Genomic DNA, 12,843 nt, shown 5'->3' with positions numbered 1-12,843 from the left:
AGATGTGTATATTTTATGTCAGATCATAAAACTCTTATTTTAATTGGAAAAATTACCAAGCTAAAAATCTTATTAAGCGAAATAATGAGCATATTAGACATAATGCTTAGTATTCTCCATGACTTATATACCTCCGAAAATCATGATGTTATGAACTAAACCAACAAATTGAAAGCATATTATTTTTTGGTGAATAAATTGAAAGCATTTATATCAACCATACTAGACATAATATGAAAATATACTGAAACTGATATCTAACACACCACCATAAAAACAAGTTACCAAAAATAGACCACCATAAAAATATGATTGTTATAATGACAATTACATGTCTTTTAATTATTTATGAGATTTTTTTTTTAATATTTATTTAGGGTCATCGACTCAATTAGTTCCTAAGCTTACACGGTCCTTGAATTTTCTTTTAATACATTTCGATCTCTAAATTATTTTTTAACAGTTTTCAGATGCTTAGTATATTCGATCCTATTTGATCCAAGATGCAAAAATCTTATAAGGTTATTTTATTATCATTATTATTATTATTATTATTATTATTTTGTTTTCTATTACAGGAAGTAGACTGCATATTTCCAATTTATTAAAAATTTGATTAAAAGATAGTTTAAGGACCAAAATTATTGTAGTAAATATATTGCATGTCTCAAAATTATTAAAAATTTGACTAAAAATCAGTTAAAGACCACACTGCACTCAAATATGAAGTTTAGAGACTAAAATGTAAAAGAAAAAAAAAAATTCGAGAACTAAACTACAAATATGGATATAGCTCAAGATCTAACAGCGCCATCATTTAATTGTTTTATGCTAAGATGACACATACATCAGAATAAAAGCATGATGCAACATTGCAGTCTGTATTAAGAACGTGAAAATTATGTGATTTCTACGAGTAAGAGGGGATAGCGGATCATTGTCTTGTGTAAAAAAAAAAAAAAAAAAAAAAGACAAGCTGGATAATATAAAAAAATACATTAAAAAAAAAAAAAACCACAAAAAAGGCCCAAACAAACAGACAACAAATCAACCGAATAACCTGATGACAAAATCCAAAGTTGCGACCCCAAACAGCCCTCTCTTCTGGCCTACTTGCAATGATTATGGACAGCCATATTGGCTTATCCTAGCAACCCAAAAAAATTACAAAATATATTTTGAAATTGCAAGCATTTCTTTCAGCAGCTAAATTTGAAATTCACATTGATATATAACCTCCTGAATTCCCTATTAGGTCCATGGCTTTTGTTGAGGTATAACATACTTGTGAATCCTAGCCAGTTCCTAGTACCTGGACAGTGCTTGATCCACATGATTAGGGATTTCTCATGCAATACAGAAACCAGAACAAGCAGATAAATCATAATCCACATCCTACTGATCATTTAGTTTCTCACTGTACAGCAACCTGAAATGGCGGGTTATTGGCATCCCAATTCAATCGGTACAGACAAATTTACCACCAGATATATATACTTCATTTTTCTTTCTCCTGTCTTTGGCTTTCTGCCAAATTGTAAAATCTTGGACATGGGCGGTATCTGATATTTTATCAGCTCCTCTCATGGGGAGGCTGTGACTTCTCGAGTAGCAATTCAATTTTCTGCTCATGAAGGAAACAAATACAATTTTAAGTACTTTTTTTTTTTTTTTAATATTTTTGTTCATAGACTTATACTAAAACAAGTAATTGATAGTATGAAATTACAGTAAAAAAATATGGACACAACTGCATGTGCAAATCAATTACTAAGCAATAAAACAGAGAGTATATAGATATACCTTCACAGATTTGTTTACTTCATCTAGTTTATTAAGTAGCAGTTCCCCAGGTAGTATGGTTCTGCGCTCAACTGTAGCATAGCTTGGTGAAGCTGCCACCTGCTATAACATTGATACAACAAAAAGATATGTGCATTTCTAAGAAAAAGTAGAAAAGAAATAGAAAGATTTTTTCCAGTTGAATGAAAAGAAATAGAAAGATATCATGGAAGACTTATGACTAATATATCACAGTTCACAAATGAAACTATCACGCACAACAACCAACTATTACATTGCAAACATATATAAATTCTTCTCTTATTTCATATTCAGGCCAGGAGACTTGGAAAATATTCCAATCCATCAGTAGATTCTGGATGCATTTAGCAGGTGATGAAACTTGAATAAAGGAAAAGGAAAAGGAAAAACAGTAACAGATGTCTGCAGCTTCAAGTGTTTTGATCTCCAAAACTTTAGTGGTTCTTTTTATGATTATCTATGTTGGATATCCATGCACTGCCCAAAATGAATAATCTAGGTCACTGTTTCTCAAGAATGATAAAAGATGTGAATGTCAAATTTAAATCCCCCAATCTTTTCCATTCCTTTGATTTGAGGACCAAAGAGAAATTCCACAAGTAAAGCACTAGTAGAGGTTTGATTGATTTGTCTCCATGTTTAATCCTTCACATGGCATAAGAAGTGTGAAGGTCTTAACAAGATCCTGAGTACCTAAAGCTAGAAGAAGCCACTCAAGAATGGAAGTAAATTTTCCTCAGCAATATCAAGATAATCTTTTGTACTTGCACCCTCTTCTTATTGATTATTTTGCTGCCTAAAGAACTGGCTATGCGTACCTCAATTCAGAATATTGCTCTTCAACTCAGGGCTCAAATTAATTATTTGTCACTCTTTCTAACATGTCTGAATGAAATATTTTCAGTGCACACAGGCAGCATACTCAAGGGGATGGAGGTAAACCCAGGTCATGAATTCTCATTCATCATCACTCACACTTTAACTTCTAGTTCTAGATGAAAGAGCTAAGATCTAAACATAAATGAAATTGAGACTGTAAACTTAGAACTAAAACCAAAAAGCTGATAGCGTACCGGCAAACCAATACTACAAGAGACAGTTAAAGAATTGTACCTAGGTTAATATCACACCCTCTACTTAATACTAATCCTATAAAAGCTGTACTAATGCTGTTACACCCCATCTTTCACAACTAATTAATACCACACTCTCTGGGATGGATCAGGACACACCTCTCTCACATATCAGAAAGGATGGTAAGAAATTGAATTTATGATAACTAAGAAATCTCCCATGACCACTGGTTTGCACCACAACCACTGAAAAACAAAACTGAACAGTCCAAACATGTTAATGGTAGAGATTGGTTGTACAGATACTGTTTGTAGCATCCGAGGTTACCCATGTGTATTACTATTAAAATGCAATCACCTCCAGTAATATATTGGACAGACATTTCAACAAACTCTTTTCTGTTTAATTCTAGGGAGGTAGTAAGGGGAGCAAGGCAGGCCATGAAGATTTGAAAATCAGCAATTACCTTCAAGCTTTTGGACGGTGATCTCAAAACAGCTGGTCCCTCACTCAATGATACCATACGACCTATGCTTTCACCTTCACCAGAAATTAAACTACGCTTTGAACTTTTACCCACACCCTGTATAGTCTTTGAGGCTTCTGTTATGATGACCTACCAGTCAAAACAATCCATTTAGGATTTAATCTGACAATCTCCTTTTAAAGATAGTATACATGATACATAAAATTCATGGCAGTCTATGCATAGAATAGCAAATTCAGTGATCCATGCAAAACAAATTTAATTCACCTTCCTTAAATAACTTGGGTTAGAAACCCCTTGAATCTGTAGTTCATCTACTGCTGCAGCTTTTCCATGTGCTATACTTTCAATTCTAAATGTATCGATTCCATAAACTGACTGTAACCAACCTACAGAAAGGAGAATCGAATAGTCCATATATGATATTTGAGCAAGACCAACTATTTATACTCTGCCAATAATGAATCGGAGATTTAAGGAAAAAAAAAAAAAATAGATGCATGAGATACAGAATATGGTAAAAAGCTTTGCATTTCGGAGCAAAGGATGCAGAAAGAGTATGCTAAACAACTGGCCAGTACCTTGTTCAATAATTATATCAATCACCAGGGACAGGGGTACATGCTTCTCAATTGTCACGGTTCCACAGAAGGGTATGAATGAAGGCCTTGAGACCTTCATGAAGACAAAAAAACAAAATTACCTCTATACCAAGCTGGTTTCTTTTTCTAACAAATAACAAGAGAAAACTAAAGCTATAATTTTGTACCTTGTAAACTATTTCACTAGGTGTAACATATAATCTATACCAAACTGGTTTCTTTTTCTAACAAATTACAAGAGAAAACTAAAGCTATAATTTTTTACCTTGTAAACTATTTCACTAGGTGTAACATATAATCTGCGCGAAGAAATATCCTTGCGAAGAATATATCTCTTGAAGGGTAGATATAACAGCATAATGATACCAACACCCCATGCTAAAACTAGTAACAATGATATAGAGAGCCATATAACAGTGTCATACTGAATGCTGTTTCTTGCAAGTTCTTCAAAGGAGGCAGAGTAAAGTATCTGCTCAGAGCTGTCATTAGTGTCATCATCATCCAACTCAGATCCAGGGTCAGTAAAAAGATGACTCCTTGATGACCTATGTTCCGATAGACCATCTGTATGTCCCATCAACATCTCTTCAAGCTCAAAAGTAGAACCAACAAATATTTAGGGGAAAAAAAAAAAAAAATCAGTAAAAAAAGCTTAGGCTCAACACAATGCCATGATGTTAACATCTTTTTCATAGAAAGAGCTAATGAATTTAGCTTAAAAACAGGGAAATATTAAGATTCAAAAGAGAATCAAAGACTTCTCAATAATAAATACATTCATAGAGACACCTATAAACCTAGAATCAAAAAGTTCTGTTTCTTAACTCGAAACCCCGAAAGGCCAATTGCTTTTGGCGATTGAATAATTTATTTCTTAAAAGAATTAGCAACATTACAGTAAACTTTCCATTCCACCAAAAGAATTTTTTTTCTTTTCATTAACTATTAAAGCCAGTTTTATGCTCAATCAGCAAGTTAAAAATTTTCATTTCAATTCCCAGATTTTTTGCGCTTAAGAAAACCCACCAAACACAGAACACATTAGAAAATTATAAAAATAACCATTATTTCCAAAACTCAACGAGAAAGAAATCATCAAAATCTGGTCTTATTTCATTATTCTGTTTTTCTTAACTCAAATAATCTAATAGACGAATGAAACACTTCAGGAAGAATAATTTTTTATGCTAAACAATGTCATTTCATAGAATCTCAAGCACTAGAAAAAAAAAATTTTCTTGCTTCCCTAAGCTTTTATTTATTTATCAGTTTTACCTCAAAAGAACCAAGATGAACTATTTTAAATGCTAACAAAGACAATAGCTTAAAAAAGTAAAGACAAACCAGAGTAGCAGATCAAACACGAATTTACATTCACCGACTCAAAACACTCTGATATTCCGTTTGGTTCCCAAGAATATGAAACAAATAAAGAGGAAAACCAACATTTTCTAGCTTCCATTTTTAGATAGTCCAGCCTGATTACGCTCCGAAATAGCTTAACCCAAGTATCAAATTTCCTCGGGAAGCAAAGAGCAGAAATTTTAAAAAAAAGAAACAAGTATTTTCCATCCTCATTTTCGCTTAACAAACAAACAAAAATCAGAACATTAGAAAATGCAATGACGAAGAGAATCTCACCTGACTGATTATCGATCGGTGAAAGCAGAAAACTTGGTCGAAAATTAGGGGATTTAATGGGATTTTGGGTTTTTAGTAATTACGAAGAAAGTTTAGGTGAAAACTGGCAATGGAATTGCATAAGCATAACTACCAGTCTACTACCTCTTTAAACCGTCTTTATTTCGGGGACTAGCTTTATTTTATGGGTTTTTTTGAAAAATAACCACCCTAGAAGTCTAAAATTGATAAATAACAAAAACTTTAATTTTATTGAATAATAGCCATTATTTTACATTTTCGTACCAAAATGCCTTTACTGACCAAATTGATAAACAATAAAATTATAAGGCTTTTTGTTTATTCTTTTTACATTTGCAAAAAGGTTTTCCTGAAACCTCCCCGTTCTTCTTCAGCCACCAGTCCCTTTCATCCCTAAAAAACCATAAAGACAATGGAGGAAAAGGAAAAGCGGCTTCAAAAAATCAAAAACCATAGAAAGCTACCAAGGAGTAAACACAGGATAGCGATTAAAAGGTGATCAGTCGCCATTCACCATGTTTCTTTCTTTCATTTTCTTTCACCATAGTTGCTGATCTGCTAGGCCTTAATCAGATGCAGAAAATATTACTGATAGAGGGAGAGACAGAGTCTCAAGAAAAAAAAAAAGGAGATTGAAATGGTAAATTATGATTTGCTTGTCTTTCTTTTTTGCCTATTGAATTTTGTAATTTCTAACTCTTTCATTTCGTTTTTTTAATAGATTTTAAATTTTTTTTATTGCAAATTCATTATTTTGCTTTTTTGATAGTTTATTTGATTTTGTGAATAATATTGTCTAAGTGCTAAAAGGTCTTATTTTATTTTCTTTTGACTGAGTATGTGTATTGAAAAAAGGGCTAATTGGGGCCGATTTGTCTGCATTGTGCACTCTTCCTGCAGCAAGTTAGTATTTTTCTTTTCTATTTTTTTTAATACCTTCTTCTATTCTTTTCATTTTTAAGATTTTTTAAGTGTTAATTGGGGATGAATATGAAGCTTATATTTTTTACTTTGGTTCTGATCAAAGACAAAAGTTCTGCAATCATTTTTTGAGTAAAGTTCAATGGAATGATTATTTACGGCAAGCAGAGAACCCACTTAAGTGATGTTTAATGCAATTTGTGATTGATATCGATCAGGGGATGTATGAAAAATAAGATTAATTAACCATTATTTTAAATCTAAATTGCTTTTTTTATCTACTATTGGTATTTGTTAATTTTGGCCAGATCATGCTTTTGTCGTTAACAATAGAAGTGAATTTTGTCTTCAGATTTAGCATACATGGCCTATAGTACACGAGAGAAATCGGAGTGCAAATATTCCCTAGCTTATGAAAACAGAAAAAACAATTGAATATTTATCAAATTTTCAATTTCAATTTGTAAAATTCCAATCTTATTACTTGGAAACACTTTAATTTTAATTTTTAAAGTAGAACCTCTAATTTTTAAAAAAATATATAATTGCAAAAATTCAGTGAGTATTTTATGTAATAATTCACTTGATGACAAGCCTTCTGCTTTTAGTATATCCAAAAATTGCATTTCTGTTGGATTTAGTTGACATGAGATGTATTTAAAAAAAAAAAAAAAGATTTATTGTTTGGCCTCACTTTGCACTGATAAGATATAATTTCTATTTTCTTATTTAATTTGGTGACTGTAACTATGAGCCCAAAAGGAATCCCAGATGATCTTAGAGGTGGTATATATCTGCTGATTAAAATGGAAAATGATCAACATTCAAACTGATAGATTGGTCAAGGAAGAGGAAGAAGTCATTGTTAATTATAATTAATGCCTTATTTATTATGCTAAATAAATTCAAACAATATGCTGCAAAGCCTATATTTAGTTTTTTTTTTTTTGGTCATATTTTATGCTTTTTTTTTCATCAATGTTTCATGAGACAGTTAAGTACGACTTTGTACTGCAATAACTATATTATTTTACCATCAACATTTTTCTTTTCTCAAATTTTGTTGAAAGCATTCTGAAAATTTTGCTAAACATATAGATATAAAAAGAAATATCGTGCTACTATCTTAAAAGTTGATACTGAAGATGAATATGTAGTTTATACTATTCTAGGTTGTTAACATTGTAAAACTTTTTGTTAGAACCTTTGTCGATGTGACGACAATGTTTATCTTGCATGGTTAGAATGTGAAATTATCTGTAATAAAAAGCTGCGTTTTTGTTGAATTTTAATGGGAGGTTTGAATGTGAAACCATAATGTTTAATATGTGTTACAACCATATATTATCCTTAGGAAGCAATGCCACATGCCTATGTTATGTTGCCTTATTTATTGCGGGTTGCATACTTCTACAAAGAGAGGACGAATTTTGTAGAGTCCGTTGATGAGTTTATCTGTGTATTGGCAAAAAGCTGCCCTCAGCAAACCAATGGGTAAAACGCCTTAACACTTACATGTTTATTGCATAAATTTTAACTATTGAATATGATTGTAATTATATTATTGTTCATTTTTGTGCTCAAGTCCATGGAGTTTTTATATGCTAAATTATCATTGAGTTTCACACAAGATAATATATTGTTTTTTAGGAGGAAGTATGTTTGTGAGGCTTACAAAAAAGAACTAAGCATATGAGTTTAGGTTGATGATTCATGAACAGCATAATATCATTTTTACTTCTTTGTTGTTGTTACTTTTATTATGTTTATAGATGCATTGTTTTTATTATATTAACATTTTAAATGTAAAGATAATGCTGGATTATTTTGATGTTCATTTATCAAAGATGGGTTTTGGTGTAAAGATATCTAATTAACTGCCTACAAAATGTGGCATATTTATTATAATTCCATTTTTCACAAACCCCTTATATGTAACTCAATTCAAGCTTCTGGATAATTTTCCGCTTGTTGGAAAATTTTTCCTCTAAGTGGATAGCATTTTTCTCCTGTTGGAAAATATTTTTCTCCAAGTAAAGAAGTTTTAAAGGCCAGGTGTCCTATATGTGGCTATTGTGATTTTGGGTAACTAATAATTTATTTTGTTCTAGGTATACATTGAACAGCGTTATGGAAAGTTCCTCGCCAATCCATCTAAGTTCCAATTCTCATATGCAATGCAAGAATATGTATTAAGGATTCGAATGAAGGAGTCGAAGCCATGGAAATGCGTAAATCATGTACAATATACATGTCCAAATTGTGTAATGTTAACTATTCATTTATTCATGTGCCTTCCTTTATTTGTTATGCTAACTGAAATCCTATAATGTATTGACAGTTGTTGATTCCACTAAATAAGCGCAACTAAATAACTGAAATCCTTTTACGAGTAGCGGACGGATCATGTAGACTCCATTGATGAGTTTACATGTGAATTGGCACAAAATTCCCCTCAGCAAAGTAACGGGTAAAACCCCTTAATACGTACATGTTTGTTGAATAAATATTAACTATTGAATATGGTTATGATAATACTAATATATGTTATAATAATTGTTTTTTTGTAGTGGTGACTGTGGCATATTTACATTCAAGACCATCGAGTTTTTACATGCTAGATTACCAGTGACATTCACACAAGATGACATGGAGTTCTTTAGGAGGAAATATGCATATGAGGCTTACAACAAATAACTAAGCATATGAGCTGGGTGGTGATGTATTTTTCTTTCCTTTTGTCATGTTTATAGATGCATGTTCTTTATTATATTAGACTTTTAATTGAAAAGATAATGGTGGTTTATAATGTTCATTTAACAAAGATAATGATGTATTATTGATATAAGGATAACTAATTAATCTTATAAAAAATGTGCCATGTTTATTTATTAGAATTCCATTATGCAAAAATGTCTTACGAGCTCAATTGCAGATTCTAAAAACTTTTCCGCTTGTCAGAAAATATTTCCTCTAGGCGGAAAACTTTTCCTCCTGGAGGAAAAATTTTCCTCTAGTCGGAAATTCCATATGGAGATCTATTGAAGCCTCTGGATAATTTTCGCCAGGCGGAAAATTTTTCCTCTAAGCGGAAATCGTTTTCCGCTTGTTGGAAAAAATTTCCTCCAAGCGGAAATCGTTGAATAATTTTTACTCCTATCAGAAACTAATTTCCTCCACTTGAAAAATCAATTTCTAATAGATTATTTAAGTTAATAGTGGGGTAAAAAAATTGAGAGTGGAGACAAATATTATATAAGATGAAGATGCAATTAACAAAAAATGTATTGACATTTAAAATCAATAGCCATTTTAAAAAAAAGAAAAAATGATATATATTTGTTTTTCTTTTCAAAATCATTTGGACATTTCATAAAATGAGATGTAAACTAAAGATTTAAAATCAACTCCAGAAAATCTCTTTTCATTTGGGATTAAATTCAAAAAAAAAAAAAAAAGATTGCTAATAAATCTTCCACCGTGGAGTAGAAAATATTATATCCAATATATGAAATAATTATTAAAACATATTAAACCATAACACTAAATTAAAACTTTCTAATTCGAAGCATAAGACAATCGATTCGTACATCTCTGCCTATAATGTCCAACAACACTGCATCGGCTACATCTACATCCAATAACATCTTCACCTTCGGATGGTATACGTTGCATCCTCGGCCTACCAGCTCGCCTACGTGTCCATCTTGGTGGAAGAACAATACGACTTGCCACGTCATCCGGGGCATGCCACTGTTTTTCATCTAACAAAGGGTAAATGAACTCAACATAAGCTGCACGATATGCATCCGCGGTGTAGTAATGAGAACACATGCCATAAGGAGCAATTTTGCAGTCTTTGCAAGCGACAATACAATGATCACAAGGATATTGATCAAGATCGAAGACTTTGCATGAGCATGTTTTTTATTGGAGATTAACTGTACCCCTTAAACTCCCACCTTCCACAAGAAATTCAAGCATATTAATGGCTTTCACATGTAGTCCGATGGACTCCAAAACCTTCAACCAAATATGCACTGGTTGCGAGCATGAAACATTGTATTATTGATTCATCTTTCGCATGTCTATTTGCTTTAATATTTCTTCTTATATAGTACGTGCACAACGCATGGTATACATTGGGAAAAACTTTGCGTAATGCCTTTTCAATAGCGGGGTGTCTATCACTCACAAACACCAAATCCGAAAAATTTCCGATGGCATCCTTGAGGTTTTGGAAAAACCATATATATGCTTGCTCGTTCTTTTCATCTCCAATGCCGAAAGCCAAAGGATATATTTGTTTATTGCCATCCATGCCCGATGCAATATACATGTACCTTTGTACTTCCCTTTCAATGTAGTTGCATCAACAGCCAACACGGGTCTTATGTGGGATTTAAATCCCCTAATGCTTGCTCCAATCGCCATAAAGAAATATACAAAATTGTTGTTATCGTCTGTTTTGATACGTGTAACAGTCCCAGGGTTCTTTGACACTAACTCATAATAGTAGGCAGGTAACTTAGCAAAATTCTCCTCTGGAGATCCCCTAACACTGTTAAGTGCATACTCTTTACCTCTTCATGCTTTGTTGTAGCTTATATTCACCCCATATTTCTGTAAAAAATCATGTTGAATTTCTTTGGGTATGTAAACACATGCAATACCTTCATATTTAGATTTGATACATTGCCCGATAACCCGACTATTAGCCTGCTTATGTTCTCGATGCACGATATCTAACAAGCAACTATGTACATTATCAAAAATTCTCACAACAAATATTTATCTATTTTTAAATGTGGTTGCACGTAGTTGACATTTATAAGTATTTTCCAAGCATACAACCTCGTACCGTTGTGTAGTTGATCGTGTCACCTTGAACTCCTTATTTTCTCGCATGCAATAGATACTCAGTTTATTCTGTAAGTCACGTTTGTTGTGAAATAATTGTCCAACTACTATGGTCTCACAGCTAGTGAACTTTGACGAAAATATGGCCATAGAACCACTTCTGTTGCTTGATGATATGTGGTCACTTGTAGCACGATGAACCCTAACATTATCAACTCGTTCATTGTTCATTTCAGGATGCATATCATTATCATTGTCCGGTAATTCATGATCAAAATCTACATCATTATGATCAACATCATCTCCTGCTGCATTGTAATTCTCATCATGATCAATATTATGCAACTGCTCATATTCCTCATCGTTAGGAAACCGTTCAGCATAGTCATCTCCAACATCAACTCCTTCGTGGATGTTAAATGATGTCCAGGCCCCACGAACATCAACTTGATCTCTAAACTGAGTTTCTTGAACCATAATTTCCTGAGATGTAGCCTGAATAGGTTCAGTACCGGAAACTTGTGGTAGACGAACGCCAATTGGAGGACAAGAAAAAGAATGAAGATTACTCCCACTATCCGAAGTAAAGGTTGTTTGATGAACATTTCTACATACATGTTCAACTTTCGAAATTACCTCAACATACAATGAAGGTCGCATCATTGTCATCCCTCCATTTCTCACTTCTTGAAGAAAGCATTTCACATCCCTATCACAGCGTATTTCTGTGGGATCCAACTTTTCTGCATATCGTCTATATATCCATTTTAGCTTTAGCAAATATTCATTTCGATCTATCTCAATAGAATTGAAAATCTCATCCTCTAACTCTGATTTTGTGCATCTCTTGCCGACAGAAACCATTACATTTTTACCATTTTGATATTCCCAATCACCACTATCATTTTGTACCAATGTTTCATTGTATAAAACCGCAATTACAATGTCATCATCTTCCATTTTACTACAAAATTAAATGAATAACGTTAAACTAAATCAATAAATATATAAAATTTTGAATAATATTAAACAAACATATTAACTGTATTAAAAAAGTTGATTCTGTTTTTTTTTTTGGGGCCAAATATAGCTTTTTCCTACTGGCGGAAAATTGGCGGAAAACTGGCGGAAAATTGGCGGAAAACTGGTGGAAAACCGGCGGAAAATTGGCGGAAAACTGGCGGAAAAACTGGCGAAAAACTGGCGGAAAATTGGCGGAAATTTGCGAAAACTGACAAACTGGAGGAAATTGGCGGAAATTCATCTTTTTCGCCAAATTTCCTCCGTTTTTACTGTTTTTCGCGATTTTTCAGTTTTACACAAAAATTTCTCCCATTTTCAAACCATATGCCACCTAAGTATCTTTAAAATCACATATAACATCTCATAAATCAATTTCTTGCATACCCA

The 12,843-nt window shown here is 32.6% G+C and overlaps 1 protein-coding gene and 1 long non-coding RNA gene across 4 annotated transcripts; one reads left to right on the top strand and one right to left on the bottom strand.

Annotated features, from left to right (window-relative positions):
- Positions 1-1,034: 1,034 nt before the first annotated feature.
- Positions 1,035-5,774, bottom strand: LOC107434730 (uncharacterized). 3 transcript variants are annotated; one of them, XM_025067612.3, is made up of 7 exons: positions 5,632-5,774; positions 4,253-4,582; positions 3,967-4,060; positions 3,653-3,774; positions 3,365-3,514; positions 1,804-1,905; positions 1,035-1,624 (listed from the first exon to the last, which is right to left on the bottom strand). In XM_025067612.3, exons 2-7 carry the CDS (start codon positions 4,571-4,573, stop codon positions 1,574-1,576), a joined length of 840 nt encoding a protein of 279 aa, XP_024923380.1. In that variant the 5' UTR covers positions 4,574-4,582; positions 5,632-5,774; the 3' UTR covers positions 1,035-1,573. The 3 variants fall into 3 exon arrangements, with proteins under 3 accessions (XP_024923380.1, XP_024923379.1, XP_024923378.1); XM_025067611.3 differs by having other exon boundaries at positions 4,253-4,575; positions 5,632-5,771; XM_025067610.3 differs by lacking the exon at positions 5,632-5,774 and adding an exon at positions 5,335-5,621 and having other exon boundaries at positions 1,804-1,902; positions 4,253-4,575.
- Positions 5,775-6,152: 378 nt separating this feature from the next.
- Positions 6,153-9,431, top strand: LOC132803324 (uncharacterized). The gene is made up of 5 exons (XR_009638450.1): positions 6,153-6,292; positions 7,928-8,067; positions 8,685-8,813; positions 8,915-9,043; positions 9,144-9,431. It is a non-coding gene; the product is annotated as an uncharacterized LOC132803324 (long non-coding RNA).
- The last annotated feature ends 3,412 nt before the right edge of the window (positions 9,432-12,843 follow it).

Source organism: Ziziphus jujuba, chromosome 3, assembly GCF_031755915.1.
Source record: "Ziziphus jujuba cultivar Dongzao chromosome 3, ASM3175591v1".
In the NCBI taxonomy this organism is placed as follows: Eukaryota; Viridiplantae; Streptophyta; class Magnoliopsida; order Rosales; family Rhamnaceae; genus Ziziphus; species Ziziphus jujuba.
Note: the sequence above shows the minus strand (reverse complement) of the source record. Positions and strands in the feature narration are given on the sequence as shown.

Coding starts and splice junctions, on each gene's coding strand:
- LOC107434730 (XM_025067610.3), bottom strand. CDS start 5,452: ATGGAAGCTAGAAAATGTTGGTTTTCCTCTTTATTTGTTTCATATTCT. Junction 4,061..4,252: donor CTAGTGAAATAGTTTACAAG/GTAAAAAATTAT, acceptor GTCTTCATGAAG/GTCTCAAGGCCTTCATTCAT. Junction 3,515..3,652: donor ACCCAAGTTATTTAAGGAAG/GTGAATTAAATT, acceptor TTTGACTGGTAG/GTCATCATAACAGAAGCCTC.